The sequence below is a fragment of the Pocillopora damicornis genome, chromosome 3, assembly GCF_964200805.1.
Source record: "Pocillopora damicornis chromosome 3, jaPocDami1.2, whole genome shotgun sequence".
Lineage (NCBI taxonomy): Eukaryota > Metazoa > Cnidaria > Anthozoa > Scleractinia > Pocilloporidae > Pocillopora > Pocillopora damicornis.
In genome coordinates, this window is record NC_142672.1 from 8,817,574 (window position 1) to 8,837,465 (window position 19,892).

At 39.5% G+C, this 19,892-nt stretch overlaps 2 protein-coding genes and 1 pseudogene across 2 annotated transcripts in view; 1 reads left to right on the forward strand and 2 right to left on the reverse strand.

Annotated features, from left to right (window-relative positions):
- The window catches only part of LOC113680769 (uncharacterized), a 47,100-nt gene that overhangs the window by 9,506 nt on the left and 17,702 nt on the right, over positions 1-19,892 (forward strand). The gene's annotated exons all lie outside the window — the stretch shown is intronic.
- LOC149048106 (uncharacterized) lies at positions 7,399-10,022 on the reverse strand (annotated as a pseudogene).
- Positions 12,991-19,847, reverse strand: LOC149048107 (uncharacterized). The gene is made up of 8 exons (XM_089199412.1): positions 19,732-19,847; positions 18,865-19,062; positions 18,620-18,689; positions 18,387-18,472; positions 16,700-17,522; positions 13,614-16,613; positions 13,432-13,545; positions 12,991-13,324 (listed from the first exon to the last, which is right to left on the reverse strand). The coding sequence occupies exons 1-8, from the start codon at positions 19,744-19,746 to the stop codon at positions 13,137-13,139; spliced, it is 4,494 nt and encodes a 1,497-aa protein (XP_089055538.1). The 5' UTR covers positions 19,747-19,847; the 3' UTR covers positions 12,991-13,136.

Below are 19,892 nucleotides of genomic sequence, written 5' to 3' on the forward strand. Positions count from 1 at the left end.
TTGGTTGGTCGCTTCGTCGGAAAAAAATCTCTGACTGGTTGCCCTTTAAAGAAAACTTCGACGCCCCAGTTACAGGGATTCTAATCTTTTTCGAAGACCTTTCTCGACTGTTGATCGGATCGGCAGGACCTTCCAAGCATTCACTTGTTTCTGCCCCGCAGTGTTTCACCTAAAAAAAGTTAGACAAGTTTTATTTTTGGCTTAGTGGCAGTATTACAGGTTTAAAAGCATTCATCGTTACTTTACAATTGTCCAGAAACCAACGAGTCACAACGGAATTCTACAAACTGATAACTGATTCTCCCAGTAACCTTTTCGCCGCCAACTACTTTCCATGCTTCACCGTGAGGAGCGGGATACTTGGAGGGTTTCTCTTCCTTCAGCCCGTACCGCGGAAATTCAAGCTCTCTCGCCAAGTACGCCCCTACTATCTGCTCTTACCGAAAAATTTCCTTTATTTTACCTCACTGTCACTAGTAGGATTTTTCTTTCCGCAATACAAGCAGGTAACCAGTTAATAGATACAAGGCGGACTTTTTCTGTGGGTGTGGATTGGAAAGAATTAAGACAAGAATAGCAGATGTTGTAGGAACTAGTGCATTTGACCACTGCGGAGTGTGCTTGCAGACATAATTATGGAGCAGTGGGTAAACTTGGTAAGACAATTAATTTGAAGATACCTTAGAGATACGAGAATATAGTGATCCGAGGGCAGATTGCATCTTCAATATTCTGGACAAACAGCACTTGGTTGGGGTTGGCAGCTGTTTGTCTTCTGTGTGGTCCCTTCCTTGATCTCTCTAGGAATTTGGTCTTCCAGTCAAGGATGTCGTTCTTTAACTTCCCCTTTAATAAACTTCAAGTCGTATAATTGAAATTCGTACCTATTTACAACCTAACCTGATGTCGATCGCGATGAATGTCCCTTTTCAATGTCGACAACTACGCAGATCAGGTGAATATACATTAGTTTCAAATGTCAATCGCTTATATCAAAGGTCGCCACTGGACAAACAAAACATTGCATAACAAAAGTTTAAAAACGTGACAGTTCATGTGGGTTCGCGTTGGAAGTTATTCTCTAAAGCGGAAGCGTTCATGAGACAAGGAACATACCTAATAAGTGTTTTTGACCAAACAACTCAATGCAAGCCAGGTTTTCATTGGAAAATTCGCATTAATGGTCTTTTTACTGTCAATAATAACAATAACAATAACAATAATCTTTATCTGAGTGATTTCGTTCTGGTCGCAACCAGCCGAACGCTGATCCCTAAAAGGAAAGTTAATGTACACAGCTGGATCGTGAGGAGATACATCTCGATCTCTGTTTCCTGGTTAAAATTGTGTTAGGTGGAGTCGACCATTTCCTTGGGGAACTTTAAAAACATAGTGTGCAGCTTGACACATCAAGTTGAGAAAGATTCCCCATCAAGACAGCCGGTGCTCACGATCGACCATTGTGTTTACCAAACTTCTTTTGCACCTGTTGCCGACTTGACTTTAAAAATGTAACAGAAGAGCTGTGGTAATTGGGTTTTTCAAAGTATCATTTGGTCAAGCTTAACTTGTGATGAACAACTGAAATATGTACTCAATAGATATCTGTAACATGTAACAATAAGTTGAGTCACTTCATTGGGTCATTAAAGTGTACTTTTAAGAGCTGTGGAAATTAATTTACTAATTTACAACTCGATGGGAACAGGAAAAACTTAAAAATTAAATTAGTGAAATTCACTTCTCAGGTTGTTTTTGCTTGAAATGGTGTCGTTTACCAGAGTAAACCTGAATAATAACTTGATAAAAGTTTATGGCTTATATAGCGCTATTTACAACACATATATTAATAGTAAATTTTTACAGGAGAAATAGTAACGAACATCTACGAATGTAAAAAAGTGCTAAATTACAATGTATGAATGTCATGAATAATAGTAAGATGATCTAAAAATCTAGTTATCAATGAACTCCGAAAATATACATCAATCCAAAAACTAGCATGAAGAGAACATGGTCTTAAAAGACAGGTCTTCACAGCGGTGTTAAAACATAAAATGGAACAAATAAATCAAATATTAAGAAGGAGCGCACTTCACAGGTGCGGCGCTGCCCATTGTCCCAGAATAAAGATTTCTTGATTCTTCTGATGTTATGTTAATAGAAAAACAGAGCTTTGCACATATTAGTTATGTGGAATGATATTCGTATATGTTTCCCCGCCAGTTTAGGCTCGCAAATCGCACTTAAGAACTTCATGCGGGTGACACTTACATCCAAACGAAACCATAACAGGTACCGCCACCATTTGATTGCCTTTCGTGTTGTATCATAGTATTGCCTCATTTGATTACTGTGATCGACTCTCCCCATGCACTGGTTGTAGAGCTCTACCACGAATATTTATACAGGATAGCCCTACAGTGCAAGAGTACTGTTATAAAAAAAAACAACAAATTAAAAATAAGTAAGTTACCATCGTCACTTATGATAATATAACTAGCGCGAACCTACCTAAACTACACACTATACCGAAAAAATCATCTACAGACTTCCTAAATAATAACCTAACTTAGAGAGGGAGCTTCGATATATGTTCCATTCTTTTGCTTTCTTCTCACGGTTTCGGCTCCCCTTGCATCGCATTGAGTACCTATAAAAGACACGGCTTTCTTGTCCTTCCACACAGATGTAACAATGTTTCCTCACCGACGAAAGACAGTTTCGCCAGTGTTGTTCCGCAAAGGTACAGTTTGTCGGAAAGCAAATCTTCAGCCAGTCGAACAGAAGTGAAAAAGTTATCGCAAAAGATGTGATAATTTTTTCCCCATCAGATCGCTCACTAGAGGTCGGAAACATCACGATGTCCGAGACCGTGTTTGGGCTGGCCGTCACTTTTTTTGCCCGTGTAAACTTGCATGGTGCTAACGAAACCATTTGTCGCATCGCTACGAACCCATACTTTACTTCCCCGTTTCACAGGCTTCATGTGCTTGTATTGTTTGAAGCCGTCTTCCTTCGTATTTGGCCATTCATCTATTGAAATGAACTTCGATGGCTGATATTCTTCGTGGATTCTGCTGTCAAGTCTATCCAACAAAGAACGCACCTTGAATAGCTTAACATAACCAGGGTCATCTTGCGTTAACATGTATAGACGATTATTCAAACTGAGATACTGTCGAATCTTGTCGAAGCGATTCCTTGGCTTGACTTTTTGGACGGTTGGAACACCAACAAAATGGTCTTTAGACCAGTACACTCTTGTTTCCGGTAATGACTTGATTCCAAAAAAAATCATTCAACGCAAAAAAAGCAGGCATTTCTTCACATGTTGTTGCACAACTCCTCGGCTCTGGTTTCGTTTGAATGCAGTGTCCTTCTCTTAGCCTCTGGCTCAAAAACATTCCTCGGAGGCACGGGGTGTCGCTCTCTTCCGCCTTCGCGGCCGCTAGGAAATTGTGTCCTCATCCGCCTGTTTTGCCGTTGGTGCTTGGTTGCCGGACTCTTGGGAGGTCAAGTCTGACCTGCACATCAGGTCACAAACACTACCTGCCTGGATTTTTTTTTATCGAGGTGGACTCTTCTAATTTTTAATTTTTATTGGGTTGGGTTAACTGTCTAGAACCCAACTGCCAACTTTTAGCATCGGGATCACACTTTGCCTGGTCTCTACCCTTCGACCTGTTCAGCATGGGTCTGAACTACCAATCCACATGTTCTAGCCGTGAGCAATCTCCTGGTGCATACAACTTACAAACTGACTTGTATACTCATAACCTGGGAACAAATTTCTTGCATAGTTAGTTGTATTTTTTTTTAACATTGAAATGTGCCCGCCCCCAGTGTGGTCTCCAGATTGCTCATAATTGTGTGAACCTCAGACACCCGGTTGCCGACGAATGCTTTATAAGTGGAACTTATCTGGCGGATCCAATACAAGACTGTGGTGGAGTCACTCCAGAGGATTATCTTCTCTATCTTTGCGGTCATTTCGTTCACCAGTGTTTCAGCTAATCGCACAGCTATTAGAGCTCCCATGAGCTCCAGCCGGCAAATAGACAGTAACTTTAAAGGGGAAACACGGCCTTTTCCGCAATAAGACTACACTCTACTGTGTCATCTGTAAACGCACGTCTTAGGTACGCACACGCACCATAGGCATCCTGGCTGGCGTCACAAAATACATGAAACTCTGTTTCTCGGATAGGTTTCAGTTCTTGGAATTCTCACTTCGTCAAGCTTCTCTGTTTCCCTGTGCCATTCACGCCACTCTTGAAGATCAGCTTCTTTCAACTCATCATCCCACCCGTACTTCACACTATTCAAACTCTGCAGGATGATCTTACTTTTGATAGTGAATGGAAGGAGGAGTCCTCGTGGATCCCAAACAGAGAATGCTTGGCTCAAGATCTTCCTCTTCGTCGTACCCGGATCACCCTTCAGTCTGGTAAACCGGAGCATATCCTCCTGGGCCCAGGAAAATCACCCCACTTCGCTGGTTCACAGGAATATTCTTCCAGATCGAACTGATTTGTTCACATGCTAAACTTCATTTGTAATGCAAAATTAGGAGCTATTGAAGCCACTAAATCGGTTCCAAACTTGGTGCAAAAACAGCCCAAATACTGCTGAGTACTTTGCAAAAAGGTTCAGCTACACAGATTTGGTGGAAAAGTGCACATTCGGGCAATGCTTTGCCTTTAGCGATGATGAAAATATACGAGTTGGAATTGAAGAAGGCTTGTTAAATATTGCTTATAAAATTTCATTAGATTACAAAAAACTAAGGGCAGGGCAAGAAAAAAATTGGAATATCGAGTCCGAAAGTTTCATGTTATGGAGGGTCCAATAAAACCTGTTCATGAATTCTATCAAGAAATTGAAAACATACAAAATGAACTACAAGATTGGAAAAAGGCCTATGAAGATTTAGAGTTGGAGAAGGAAAGAATCTATGAGGAAATGGTGCTGGCAGTGAACCAAAAGGAAAATGAAACCCAAGTTTTGCAGAAAACAAACAAAGAGCTTGAAGATTATATTGCATCATTGGAAAATTCAGTGGGAATTAGTTCATACCAGGGAAAACCTCTTTCAACTGTGATAAATGTGTTCAGGACCTTGAAAACTTTTATTTACTCCTCTGTTTGCAGAATAGAAAATGAAATTAAAATAAAATTTGAATTTCACGTCATTCTTGCACCATCACCATTGATTTTGATTTTAATTTTATCAGTGATGGGGTCAAAGTCACTGTTTTGCTTGAGGAAATCAGAGATATGTATTTTAAACAAAGTTTCAACGGAAGGTACTTTAGCCCCTTCAAACTGAGCATTTAGTGGTTCAATTTTGCACATTTTGTTCAGGTCATCACGGCATTGTTTGACCAAGTAGGACCTTGGTAGACTATCAGTGATCATGGAAATTTCGTGGTAAAATGAATCCCCACACAAAATTTGTCTAAAAAGAAAAGGATTTTTCAACATTCCCTTTTTCTTGTGCAGACAAGATACTATACTCTCTTTCTCCTTCTGCTTGAGTGGCTGAATCTTGACAGTTGGGTTTACTTGTGATGTTGTGAACCACATCACTGTCTGATTCTTTGACAGTTAACCCTAGTAGTTCAACACGAAAGGAAGAGCAGACCGTTATGTCTGCAAAAAGAAACATAACTCTTGGCATTGTCAATGGAACCGAGAGTTACAATATTTACAGGGCAAGGAGTTGAAAAGAACAATGATGTAGCTCTTGCAATAATTCTGAGAAAGTCCAACAAGTGGGATTCTGCAGGAGATGTTCTGCGACAAGAGCAACGTCAGTGGGAACTTAAAGAACACGAGCGGGAAGTACGTAGTTACACGAGGCACAAGGAGAGCTACTGGGATGTTGAAATTAAAGAAAACCGAAAAAAGGCACGAGTAAATTTAAGTAAAGATCCTCTTTAGCAATCTATTGAAGCTCAAAATGAACATCCCCTCCCTGAATCCATTACCACTGACACTAGCTGTTCTTATATGACAGTGAAGCAATTGAAAGACGAATTAAAGAAGAAAAATGCTAAAGGATTCAGCAACAAAAACAAGGCTGAACTAATCAAACAACTGGAGGAAATTTGTCAATGAGAAAACACGAAATATTTAGTATTCTGGGAGCATGAAATGGCTTTAGTTACTCTAAGAGGGTTTCTCTTACACGTTCAAAATTATATAAACAAACTCACATGAAAAGCTACTTGATAAGCAAAGAGTGCGGTGAAAACGCATCAACTCAACAAATTATAATTAACTTTGTAAATAAAAGAAAATTCATCACTGTGGATTAATCCTTGGGTCAATAGATAGGGGCCATCTATATTTTGTACATTCAACTCACTTATTGGTCATATTCTTAGTAGCTTTTGCATTCAAGCGGAACCCCTTACTTTCCCTAAAGCTATTACAGTAATTTCATTTTCAGTGCTATCATAATATCTATGATTGAATAGTTACAGGTTGGCGACTGAAATCAATTGATAGTTTCTCAATTAACATTCTCTGATCTTCTTGAATTTGCCCATTTACAATATAATATGTTTTTGGTGATTTTGCTAAAAACAATCTAATTTCCCCCCTTACCCTCGTTCCCATTACAATCAATAACCCTATCCCAGTTTTCCGGTAAATCACATTTGTTAAAATCATCCTTATTCTTACAAAGTATACCCCTTCTCCCTTCCCCTCTTTCCTTCACCATAAAACAAAAAACCAAAACAATCACGATCGAAGTCCAAAATGGCATTAGACCTAGATTTACTTCTCAATTTAAAGAGGACTGATAATCTCAGGTTATCAACGTGTCGAGTTAGCCTCTCTTTGTCAACAATTGGCTTGTCATAAGTTCTGTAATGAAAAATAATGAAAATGGAAACATTGTAAGAGGGGTTGTCTACGAACAATTTATACTGAAAGTACTGCTAAGGCAGAAGAAAAAGAAAAGCAGCAATCACTGCGTGTATTATTGGTGAAAAAAAACTAGTTAAGTATAAACCTTTCTATGTATGAGCTTATTACTTACTTGTAATGGTAATATAAGTACAGTTTGAAAAAATGACACAACAATAAATACCTGATAAGATCGGTAGTCAAGTTCTCTTAATCTTCCCAACTATTATAAAACCCGTTGTACCCTTTCCATTTCACCAAATATTTAACCTGAAGATTTTAACTATAAAACTTTAGTATGTAAGAAAATTAATGAAATATATTACCAGGGCAAATTGTGAACTCACCGTTCCATGTGATGTCCTCCTCGAGATTAGCCTTTCCACGGCAGAATAATCAGAAGAGACATAAGCTTTTCTTTTTCTACATTTTTTTTTTATCCCAAAGAGGGTCCGCAGAAGAAATATTGTGCATTTGAAGAAATATACCGCGGCTATTCTTGCTCGAATACCTTACGCCGCTCGCCATAATTTGCTGTATGTAATCTGATGCAAGAACGCGTGCGTAGTAGGAATTTTTTTTTGGATACACGAGTCCCCGTTTCAAACCGCTGACTGTCATATTTCTGGCCATGCTCTTCTGAGACGATCAGGTTTCTTGAGGTTAATGACAAATCTGTGTGGTAAGTACCAAGTCACTTTACTATCGCACTGTACTTCCTCTTCACTCGGTTTCTTCACATAGCCTTTCTCAATGTCATCCTGGATTGACTTTGCATATCTCTCTCTGACCTCGGGGCAGCTCTCAAACTTCTCTAAGTATTGCAGCCTCTTTGCCATTTCGTAATTGTTGGGTAGAGATGGTTCCTCTTCTCTCCAAAGTAGGCCTGACACATACGCATCTTCACTCGCATTCTTAAAGCTTGTCTTTTCCATTAGTGACAATGCTCGCTTGTCCTCAATTGAACGGGTTGGATCTGCTAGCTTCACCACAGCAAACTTTTCTATCTCATACACCTTGAACCCATTGTACGGAGATGGTACTCTTTGCTCACCAGGTAACCAGTTAGTCACCGCCCATCCAAGTAGGGTCTCAACTGCATAAGGTACTCTGTCAACTTCCGGTTGACCAGAGGGTTTCACAATTTGCTTTGGTAGAATCAAGTCAGAGTTGTTAGTTCCAATTATGAGTTGCACTGTACCTGTGTCGGTGTCACGTAAGTCCAAGTTCTTCAGGTGCTGATACTCTTGCTTGATTATTGACCACTTCAACTTCTGATCCGGACCATTTAGGTTAGGAATTTTTTTCACATCTTGCAAGGAGTACTGGGCTTCCTCTCTTCCGACTCGTGCGACACAACATCTCTTGATGTGCTGGGAAGTAAACACCTTCCGCACATTTACTCCTTGAATTTCGAGATCTACATCTTTGCCTTGAAGTCCTGGTGAGAGCGCTAAACCTTCATCTATAAGTGTTGTGTCAGCCTAAGTCGCGCAAGGCCATCACTTGTTATTTTCCTTTTTCTCCGAAGACAACTATAGGAAGTACTTCAACCAAGGCACGACCACCAGCTTCACAACCTATTGGCGATACCCCTCGTGGGGCTCCTCAGCCTGACGCGGTGACGAGTCTTCACCTTCCAAGGAGACTTTTGCTGGATCTCTCTCAACATCTGGCACTCGTTCTGATTCACGTTTCGCTTTTTCCCGTTCAATAAATTTTAAGTCGACTTCATGTACGAGGGTATGATGACGCTTGTCACAGTTCTCAACTTTGCATCTATTCCTTCTACGGAATTTACTCAAACGATGACCAGGTAATAGACAACATAAACATAGTTTGTGTTCCTCAACAACTTTCACCTTTTCGTTAGTCAACATTCCCTCAAAACTTTTGCACTCCTGCAAAATGTGATTAGTGGACTGGTGAATTGGGCACCTCTTTGTTCCATAGTTGGTGCGTAAAGATTCTCCTGTGGCTCCTACAAACAGCATCCACCGCTGCTTGGACTCGCTGATTTTTGCCTCTTTTTCCAGCCAATTGGCAAATGTATCCCAGGTTGACAACTTTGGTTTTCCTTCGACAAACTCGGCCCATCTACCGCAAAGGCGTGCAGGAAGTTTAGCAACAGTTGCTTCAGGGACTTGCAAGTTAAGCTCATGAAGGAAGTCGTGCTCCTTGAAAATGCCTATAAGCCCAGAAACTATTTCTTGATACTGTCTGATCTGCGTACTATTTTCTTTCACTATGGTCGGAAATTGATCTATGCGCTTCTTTCCAGATGACAAAACTGTGTCTACACGGCCAAAACACTCCTGAAGCGCAGCCCGTGCCTCCTCGTATTTGTCTTAACCTGGCATGAATTTCGCTAGACATGATTTTGCACCTCCATCTACACAATCTAGCAGAAATTTAAGCTTCTCTGTTGCATCGTAAACTTCCCTTTTATCTACCTCAACATTAAACGCTGCTTTGAATTTTGAGTACTCTAATGGATTTCCATTAAATTTCTGCACATTTGGTGTAACGATTTTCACAAAGGCTGACAGCATTTTCTCAAACTACTGGTCTGTCTTCGACGTCTGCACGTTAGGGTTTCCCGTGGCAGAGGTTTTCAACTCAGCTTGATCTTTAGCAATAGATGATTCACATGTGTCCTTTTTACAGGGTTGACTAGAAACCTCTGTTACGACTTCCGGTATAATGGATTTAATTTCAGGTTTTTCAACAACAGTGTTTTCAGTAATTCCCAGGTCTAAGCGCGAGACCCGATCGTTCACACCGTCTAAAGGTAATTCATTCAACTCTTCATCAATATCGCCTTTATTCGACATGCCTTCTTCTTGGGCGATGGCATCTTCGAACTCGTATTCAAATCTTGATTCTTCAGCTTTCTTTTGGAGTTGCAAAAGCTTTGCACGCTGCTGTTGTTCGGCTCGCAGACATTCGATCTCAGTAGCGAACGATTGCTCGGCTATTTTTAGTCCAAGGGCTAACCTCTCGGCTTGTAATTTCTTTCTTAAAACGGAACGTGTACTTGAAGTAGTAGATTGGCGTAAACAGTCGTGGTGTTTTGTCTTCTGCTCTTTTCGAAGCATTCATCCTAGTGCGACTTGAAGGAATCTTCACAATTTTAAACCGCACGGCTCGGTGATAATATTACATGCAGTTACATGAACACGGGTGACTTACATCTTGACTCGACGATTGTTCGCTTGATTTCGCTCAACATCCGGCTCGACTTATGTTTTATCTCACACATGAGCACGTAGCCCATGGCAACGAGCCGACCTGTCAATTCACATAGTAACACACAAAAAATAAATAAATAAATAAATAAATAAACGGACAGGAAGCGGGAGGGACAAACTTTGTTCGGTTTTTAAAACCTTTATAACGTGGTTGTAGACACGCAGACAAAAGCGCCATATTGACCAGTATGAGAAGGTTTCGCGGAAGAAAATAGATTCTTTCGGTAAAAACGTCGTCCCATCTTAAAGGAAAATGTTCTAGGCTTTCCAACAGAGCTCTTTTACAAACAGGGAGACAAGAAACTAGTTTACCTAAGAATCTTGCGCGTGAAGTTCGAGAAAAACGCGCGATTTTAGTATGCTGTAAGAATCGTTTACTATTTTCGTAAGGCTTTCCAAACGTTCTCGCTACCTAACAAAAAGGAAATAATTACTCTTTCTGAATTAGATTAGTCTTTGGGACCTCCTTGTTTAATTGTCGCCTTTTAGCAGCAGCAACAGAACTGTAATGCAGTATTTCCAAAAGGCACATTGATAGCAACCACAAACTAATCCAGCCATACAAAATTATCATTCGTGGTGGGTTTAGATGGTTTTTTAAGAATGTTAGTATTCCTTGAGGCATCAACCAATAACAGGGCTTTAACTGTAATGCAGTATTTCCAGTCAGCTGTTGAGCTCTACAATTTACTATCAAGAGTTCGCAGTGATCTTGGAATGGAAAACATAGAAGTTGCTCGCTTCATGCTGCAAGAAAGAGGTTTAAATAGAGGCAGCCACATCACTGGAAAATCTGTTCATAACTAGAGAATAGAGCATCTCTGGTGTGATGTCAACTGGGTTATTGTGAGTCGCTTTTCAAACATTTTCCTCTTTCTTGAGCACCGTGGAATTTTAGATCCAACAGATGAGGTGCATCTGTTTTGTATTCATCTAGTCTACATTCCACTGATTAATAATGCAATTAACTAATTTATCGGTCAGTGGAATAATCATCCTGTAAGCACATAATGCAATTTCTCTCCCAATCAGCTCTGGATACAAGGAATGCTACATTTCAGAAATTCTGGGTATAAGGCTGTGACAGATGTGACTGCCAGAAAGGCTGTTAATTTATTCAATCATTATGGGATTGATGAAGAAGGGCCTGTACCTGACATGCAGAGTGACTATGCAGTTTCAGTACCTGACACAATTACTACTCTGACACATAACCAAGAATTGTCACTGCAAGAAGCTGGAGATGCAGTCTTCCAAACTGGTGATCATGATGGAATCATAGCCTACCAAGTGGTATTGCAGATTGATTCTTTTTATTTAAACTGCTATTCATGATTTACTGTATTAACTTCATGTACTTGGAATGAACTCTTAATAAAGTTAGTATAAATTGGTTACTGTTATACATGTCAGTATGCCAAGAATAAAATTACTGATGACAGTGTAAATGGGAAACAGTAACAATAATCATTTATAATCTCAAATCTAACAGCCTTACTAATACAAAGGGGTGTAAAACTTTGAATGTACTAGATGCTTCATAGTATTAACGCTTTAAGCCTGAGATCTAGCCTTGATTTGCAATCACTCAAAACAATAACAAATGAGGTAAAGCTGTGGCTACATTGCATGCATAATGGCTATTGCAGAGAAGTTTATACCCTTGTAAATTAGCTCTTGTAAGCTCTTTTATGTTAGTGTTGAGTTTGGCATGCTGTTAACGAAACAGTTAATATGCTGAGTAACTTGAAACTGGAACTTTGAACGTGGAACATTTCCTGAGTAACCCAAATGGATTTGAAAATTTTTATTGTTTTATATGAAGGTTCCACTGGCATATTTTTCTCGGCCACTACTTAGGAAATTAACAGAGATTTTGTATTAATTTGAGCAGTAGAAATTTCTAGCAATAAAGGAGCAAAACATTCCCATAAACATATGTAAAGTCATGGATGATTGTACCAAGTACAAAGATTTTTTCCTTTAAACCTCAAGTTACGCCCTCCCCTATTCAGTCTATCAGTGATTATGATTCTATGTGTTTTTTTTTATGTCCTATGAAAAATTATGAATAAAAATGGTTTGTGGGCCCAAGAATAACACAACTGTTAACTGAAAGTAAGATAAGGAAGGATCATCCTTTCATATCTATATCTTGCCAAAACCAATTTTGCCATAAGCTATACTCTCATCTAAGAATTCTTCCGATATCAGCCCAACGAAAACCGGCGTCATTGTGCAGAGTTTGCAACTGTTGTTGTAAGATCTGTAGCCTTGGTTTGCCGACTAAACCGTTCCTAGCCACAGATGAAAGACGATCGTTTAGGGACGATGGTGCAGTAAACGTAGAACGTTCCGAGTCCTCGAAAATTCTGTCAAAGTCCCTTGAAAGTTCGTTCATGAGAAAAACAAGTTCGTTTAGATCAGAGATCACCTCAACTTCATTTGGGAAGGCTTCTTCTATTCTTAGAGTCAAAGTGACAAGAGTTCTTTCGTTTTCTTGTAAACGGCGACTAAAAAATTCAGCCGAGTCGTAGGACGCAGTGTTCCTTTGCCCTTCTGCACTTTCCAGTAGCCTACCCAAAGACGTAAAAAATCCTTCGAGGTTGGGCAGCCAAATCCGTACACCTTGCATAGTGCTTCTCAAACTTCACTGATCGTCTGCCTTTATTTCCCGCCATTTTGAAAATGTTAGTTTCCGGGGCTTCTTGTTTAATCTGACTTCCGGTCATTTCTATTTCCGCTTCCTCATCTTTTAGTTTTATCGAGCATCTTTTATGCACCTGTCAATTGAAACCCCCACCCCCCCACCCCGGGGAAGTATGGGGCATTAGCCTTGGAGTAGAAAAAAAGTGTGATAATGCCCCATATATAGGGGCCCTGTTTTCTTTCTAAACCCCAAGTAAAGTGAAAAAATTCCCCCACCCCTGGGACAAACCATGTTAAATAATGTCCCAACCAACCTTCAGACCCTGCTCTGAGTGCTGCATGCCCCACACAGCCACTCTCCCTCTGGCACGTTCTCCTTAGTTAGTCCCGCACAGGAAAAGTGAAACCATTTGATTTTGCAATTTTTCCCGTCGCACCCAATCATGTCCTCTGTCATATTTGGCTTTCCACAGATGCATAAGATGTCATGATCATCTGATGATTCTGCATTTTAAAATGAGACCAAAACTGTTAGTTGTATCCTCATTAAGTATTAACAGCAGACAGCTTTATATTCATTGATGAAGATTTTTTAGTCATATCAAACCTACCATCATAAGAAGAAAAGGCTGATGCATCTTCACAGATTTCTGATGACGAGTCTGAAGAGTCCATTTCCCTTTGTCTCTCACTACCTCTAGTTGTGGCCTGGGATTTTTCTGCAACTGCAACAATATATATGTTTAGTATCTCTCTTGTTTAACATCAAGGAACTTCAAATTGAACCTATTACCTTTTTTTGCTGCCCTCGTTGCGGCAGCCTTTTGGGCCCCTTGCCGTCTTCTTGATCGCACATCATCCAGGTGTTTTAGCCACATTGTAGTTTCATCTAGAGAAAGGCAGGTCTTTTTCGCAAGGTCCTCTGCACCTTCCAGAATCTGATTTAGATTGCAATTAGCCTTGACACCATCGTTGTATGCCTTTTGCAGCACAGTGCTTGGTGGATTAAGGTGAACCACCCCTTCCCCTTTTTGGACTTTCTCATATGCTTCCTCGGGTCCAAGAAAGTGTCCGTTGCATCTTCCTTTGCATTTGGTGCACTCTGACCCCCAGGGTTTTGACAAATCTTGTACGGGTAGGGGGAAGTATGTTGTAAGAGGGCCTCCTTTGTACCAGCTATAAGTTGTCCCTTTCCCTTCTTGACACCTTTTGTGTGGGCATTCTGATTTATGGCACAAGCTTAGTGCGAGGAAGTACTTTGAGGGAAGCTGGGTATGTTTATGGTGTTTAAGGACTGTGGAAACACTCTCAAAGTGGTCATGGAGTTGTGGATTTTTTTTCTTCAACTCTTCCTTTTCTTCTTTTTTTCCTGATAGGTACACAAGCAGCAAGTTTCTTCTATCTACCAGGGTTTTTGCAGCTTCGTCACATGCTCCCTTAAAAAGCTGTATCTTTGCTTCACCGCAGGGTGCCCCTTGGACTCTTGAAATATAAACATCACTTGCAAGGTCCAAGTTTTGTTTTAACTGTGTTTCATTAAAGCCTGTAGCTGTGTTAACTGCCCCTCCAAGTGTAGATGGGATAAACAAGTTAGAATGGGCAACAGCAAGACAGCCATTCATTAGTTCAACAGCATTCAGATATGACCCTCCTGAGTGTCTGGATGTTACACATGTAAAATAGTGATTTTCCATAAGATGTTTCTCTGCCCATAAAAAGGCAACTTCTTTATGTCCTGGTCCTTCGTCTCCAGCACCATCAACTCTTACACACCAGGCACTTTTAGGGGAACCATCCGGGAGTTGGAAAACAGAAGAGAGTTCTTCTTTGTCTTTGATCATTTGAAGATCAGCCATGTGTTGCGAAGGGGACTTTTCATATATAACAGGGGGCTTCACAATCCCAACACACCTCTTAGGAGTTGTTTCTGTTTCCATAAACAGATATGATGATGTTTGTAGCTGGGCTGGATAGCTATTAACAAAATCAGTTCGTGTAGTCAAATCTGGCTCATTGGCTAACTGCACTCCCTTGTGCTGTTTGTGAGTGTACGTTGTGTCCAACCGGAAACCTGCAGCATCATCCCTGTTAAGTACCACCTTATCAAGTCCATCCTTTAGCTGTAATTTATCTAGTCCTCGGTACACAGCATTATTCCAATGTCCATCTGGGTTCATCCGGACAGAAAAGCCTTTCCTTGATCTTCTGCATGTGATTTTGGCTACCCCTTTATACCTTTTTGCTGATATCCTGTGCTTGTTTTTTACAGTGCAGAGCTGTACCACAGTTCCATAACTAATCTTTGTTTGATACTTTTCCTGCAAGTGTTTTTGTATTCTGTGAAAGGTGACTTTTGGGCCTTTTTTGATATTACCATCAAATGTTAGTACCCCGGTGCGCCTCCATGCATCTGCGCCTACTTTATTGGATCTGACAAATTCTTCTATATCCTTTCCTATGTTCGGAAACTTGTTCACAATTTGTGAGACACGTTTGGGTACCTTGCGTTTCAGAAGCTGCCTCTCTGCTTTTAAACGTGCAAGCTGTCGTTTTTCTTTTCTCTTTATTTTCTGCCTTTGATTCTTAACTTGTTCATTCAGGTCATCAGTCACAACACTATCAGGATCAATAGTGTCTGAGTCACTCTCACTCACCCATGCATCATCTCCCATTGCTTTCTGTCTCTCATATTCAAGGTAGGCTTGTCTTGACATCTCCACACTCTCTTTCTCTTCAACTGTCAAATCCATATTCTCAAGATGGTCACTGAACTCAGTCAATGCATATACCAAAGTCTCTTCGGAGTAATTTCGCAGTAACATCCGTAGCTCTGCCACAAAGGCAAACCAATTGAGTGTGTTGTCTCTGAGCATTAGTAAAAGGTGATCCATTGAAGGCACAGGTGATACAAGTGTTCTATTCTTTTCTAAAGGGACATCAGGATCTGCAGCTGGTCTAGGTTGTTGAGACTTGTCCTGAGACTTGTTTGTAACAGCAAGATTAACATCTGCAGAAGCAGTTTGGAACTTCACAGGTCCCTTGTTCTTCTCATCTTCTGATATCCATTCACAGTCTGTTCCTTCTGAACTAGACAGTTGGTCCACTGCACTGTCATCATCTGAATATGTGAGTCCAAATCCTTCTAAGACAGCTTTATCTTGAACTTTTGCAAGGGTGTCAACTGCATCTCTTATTTCTTTAAACTCTTCTAAAGTACTATTAATTCTAGATTCTTGCTTATGGAAGTCACTGAAACCATACAAATTTCTTGCCTTGTTCTTTGATAGGTTTTGCCCTTTACAGCATGCGTACTTTATGAGAAGTCTATCAGATTCTGAACTTGCCAAAGTACACAAGTCTTTCAACACCTCCCTTGACATCCCAGACTGAAAACATGTCTTTCCTTGCAAACATTTCTCAGCCATGTTAATAACCCTACAGATATCAACGCCTTGCAATGTTTCTAGAACATATAATCTCTGTGACCCGGGTCCATTTAAAGTCATTTGAACAATAGTCACAGGCATTTGTAACAATTTTCTAACAGCCTGTTCTGCTTTGTATTTAACTAACGGAAAGTAACGTTTATAAGAGGAGGCCAGTTCAACAACACATTCACCAAGGATATGCTTGCCAAAGTCAATCAATGTTGCACACTCTTTGCATAATGAAGGCGAAGCATGCTTCCAGTGACAAAACAAAGGCCTGACAGTAATAAAGTCTTCTAAACTGAACACTTCAGGTATTGGTGAAACATAAATGCCCTCAGATATTTTAAAGTTTTTTATTCCTCCTGCTTTAAAATCCATATACACCTTCAGTTTTTCATTTTGGTTTGAGGTCTCAGGCCCTGACACAAAAAATGAACGGATGTGTCACCTTCTTGCATCTCATCAGCATTTCCTTCCACTTCCACCTGCTGCTTATTGGGACCTTTTCCATCTGAGGTATCATCTTCCATGGTTTCATGAACACTGTTGTCTCCTTCATCTTGTAGAGGATATTCTGTGCAATCCTTGGAATGATCTTTAACACTGCTTTTCTCTGTGATACCTTCATTACTATTCTTATCACCTACTGATTGTTTCGCCACACCATGAAAAAGCTTGGTTTGCTTCAAGTCTGGTTCCTGAGCCTGATTTGTACTCGTCTTCTTCATCTTCTTTTGGCACTTCTTTGACTTAACATCAAGTTTTTGGAGCTGAGTGGTTTCTGCTTGTAGCTTCCTCTTCCTCTCCCTTATAGAAGCTATTTCTTTACATTTCTCAGCAGCATGCTCATATTGTTGAGTGGCTGAGTACTTTTCTCTAGATCTTTCTAAAAATCTCATCTGGGAATCCAATCCTTGAAGGTCTTCTTCTATTTCAGCAAGCCTTTTACTTCGCATTTCCTGGGACCGCTTTGGCTTCTTAGGTTCTGATCCTGAATCTGGGTTGGCAACTTTACCAAACGCCTTTGAGCGGGAATTTTTCTTTTTATACTGATACCCATCATCATGGACCTGCTGACGTGCTTGTTCAATCAGTCTTCCTCGATCATTGATTAAAGTTGGATCATCAAGGCAAAGCTTTTGGGAGGCTTGATTCATTGCACTTTGATATGTTGACAGGGTACCACCCTTGAAGATAACACTCTCAGTTTTAATCTTTTCTGGATCCAATTTGACATTGATCATGCTGTTATTCTCCACATTCTGTTCATTCTGAAATTTCAATTAATGGGGCCCTGTCACGATAATTACTCAAATATTCAAGAGTGCAAAAACACATTTATAGCAACGAAAACCTACAAGAAATGGTCTATTTTTAATAAAATAACAGTGCCAGTGCAATGAAGCTAAAAAAATAATTAATATCTTTATGTTAACAGCAGAATTAAATTCAAGCTCTAAACTTGAAAAGTTCAGGCGGGACTTTTCGAATTCAAGTTTTGCCATTTTCACATGAAAAAAAGTAGCTTAATATGAATAACACTTTCACATTCCATCAATATGTGACTTGACATGCTTAATTCAATACAGTAAACACCCGCATATAAGAACACATGATTTTGGAGGTCAGGCTGATCAGGTTCTTATTTATCGGGAGTTTAGTGAAAAATCAGCCTGAAGGTGTTCTTAAATTGTTCTTAAATTTTGTTGTTGAAATCGAGGTGTATTAAGAATAGCACAGTACTGTAAGTCTCCCTTCAAGTATAAACTACGTAGATTATTTTGAAGGGAAAAAAGCTAAAAGAAAATGCAAAGCAGCATCACAGCTGATGAGCTGTGGTTGTCTGGCAGCAGGCCTCTGTGTGATCAGAATTTTTTACTGTCTTATCCACTTTATAAGAACATTTTATATTTCCAGGCTGATTTTGTTCTTATAAAAATGGTGCTTTATTTGCAAAATTTCAGCCTGATGTTCTTAATTCATGTGTTCTTATATGCGGGTGTTTACTGTAGTGGCTCTTGCTCGTAGGGATTGTTTTCTTTTTCAAGCTAAGGATTATTCATCATCATGGGTCTGACAATACTATAAAATGACCCAAGACATTTAATTTGATCATAATTACTAATATCACAAACCTTGGCTTTTGGGCCAACTTGGATTTTCCCATTGTTGATTAGAAGAGTAGCCTGCACCTGTGCCTCTTGTCTTAAGGGATTACCTGCTGAAAAGAACATAGGCAAAACATGTAAGCAAAATACTGGTTTGTTCTTGCTGTCTCTCTGTCTATTTATTTCATTATCACAGTAGCAACTTGTTTAATTAATATATCTTCAAATTAGCTTGAGAGTATAAATAAATTACTACTGACCTGTTGTTGATATAGTACATGTGCTGCTTGGTGTTGCTGTTGCTGGGGTGTCTGGAACCTCTTTATTTGGCTTTTGATAAAGAAAATATCTAGTTTAATCTTTTTAGACAAAAGAAGATTTTTCTTACACATACTAAATTACTCAGGCGTTTTAATAAATTCGAGTGCTAAATTAAAAAGCCAATTAAGTATAAGAACAAAGCAAAAAATAATTTCTTAAAAGAAAAAGATGAAAAACAACTCACCTTCAATATAACCTTTACTCTTGCTTTGTTTTCAAACTTTCCTTCTGGAAAATCAATGTACTCCTGCCAATCCTGGTCAAACTTTTGTAGAAAAATCTCTTCTTTGATATTAAAAGCAGTTTTAATAACATTGATTACTTCATGGTGCTCTCCAGAGCTGGTCAGCACTTTTTTGGAGACTCCAAACTCTACGAGAATCTGTTCATACAAAAGAAAAGACATTGTTGAAAGATAAGGTGGGATATAACGGAATATCAATTGAAACTGACTGAAAGCTTCTCAATTGCAAGCTAATAGTTTTGAGTTTTCGTCAGCGAGTTTCTAGGCACATGTTCAGTGTGACATTGAAACTTTAATAAAAAATAACTCGAAATCATCATCTCCACAAACACTGTGACCTTTGTTTTACAGAGTGGGATAAAAAATACTGCAGTGGAAAACCGATGGAATTGGATTCTTTTTCGTAATTTACTATTTGCTTGAGTTCATTGCGCGGGGGTCGAGAATCAGCAATTCAAACTCAAAGAAAATTTAAAAGAGCTTTTATATTAAGCAAAGAAATTAAAAAAGTAAAATGATTGGAAAGGCTATTTGGCCGTGTGTGTCCTCGCTAGTCGAATATCAAGACCCAAAGCTCAATAAAACAATAACAATTCAACTGATAATGAGTTGGAATATTATTAAAACATGAAATCGGCGCTCGACTTCGAACAAGCAAATATCATTGAAATATCCACTGAAAATCGATGCAAAAAACATACCATCCATCTTTAGAATATTTTCTTCATCTTTATCGATTTCAAAACTATAATAAATAACTCTTGAGCTCTCAGTTTAATTAGAAAAAAATATAAATCAACACAATACCTTAATGTCGTCCATCTTGAATCCGCCTAAAGCACATGGGTGCGACTCACTCGCCTCAGTCCTCGCTCGTCCACGAATGTCAAAACCTTACTAATCCCCCACCCCACGGGCAAAACTGATGCAATAAAAAACAACAAATCCCCCACCCCCTCGGACACAAA

Coding starts and splice junctions, on each gene's coding strand:
- LOC149048107 (XM_089199412.1), bottom strand. Junction 18,473..18,619: donor ATGTACTATATCAACAACAG/GTCAGTAGTAAT, acceptor TGTTCTTTTCAG/CAGGTAATCCCTTAAGACAA. Junction 13,325..13,431: donor AGCCTTTTCTTCTTATGATG/GTAGGTTTGATA, acceptor TTTAAAATGCAG/AATCATCAGATGATCATGAC.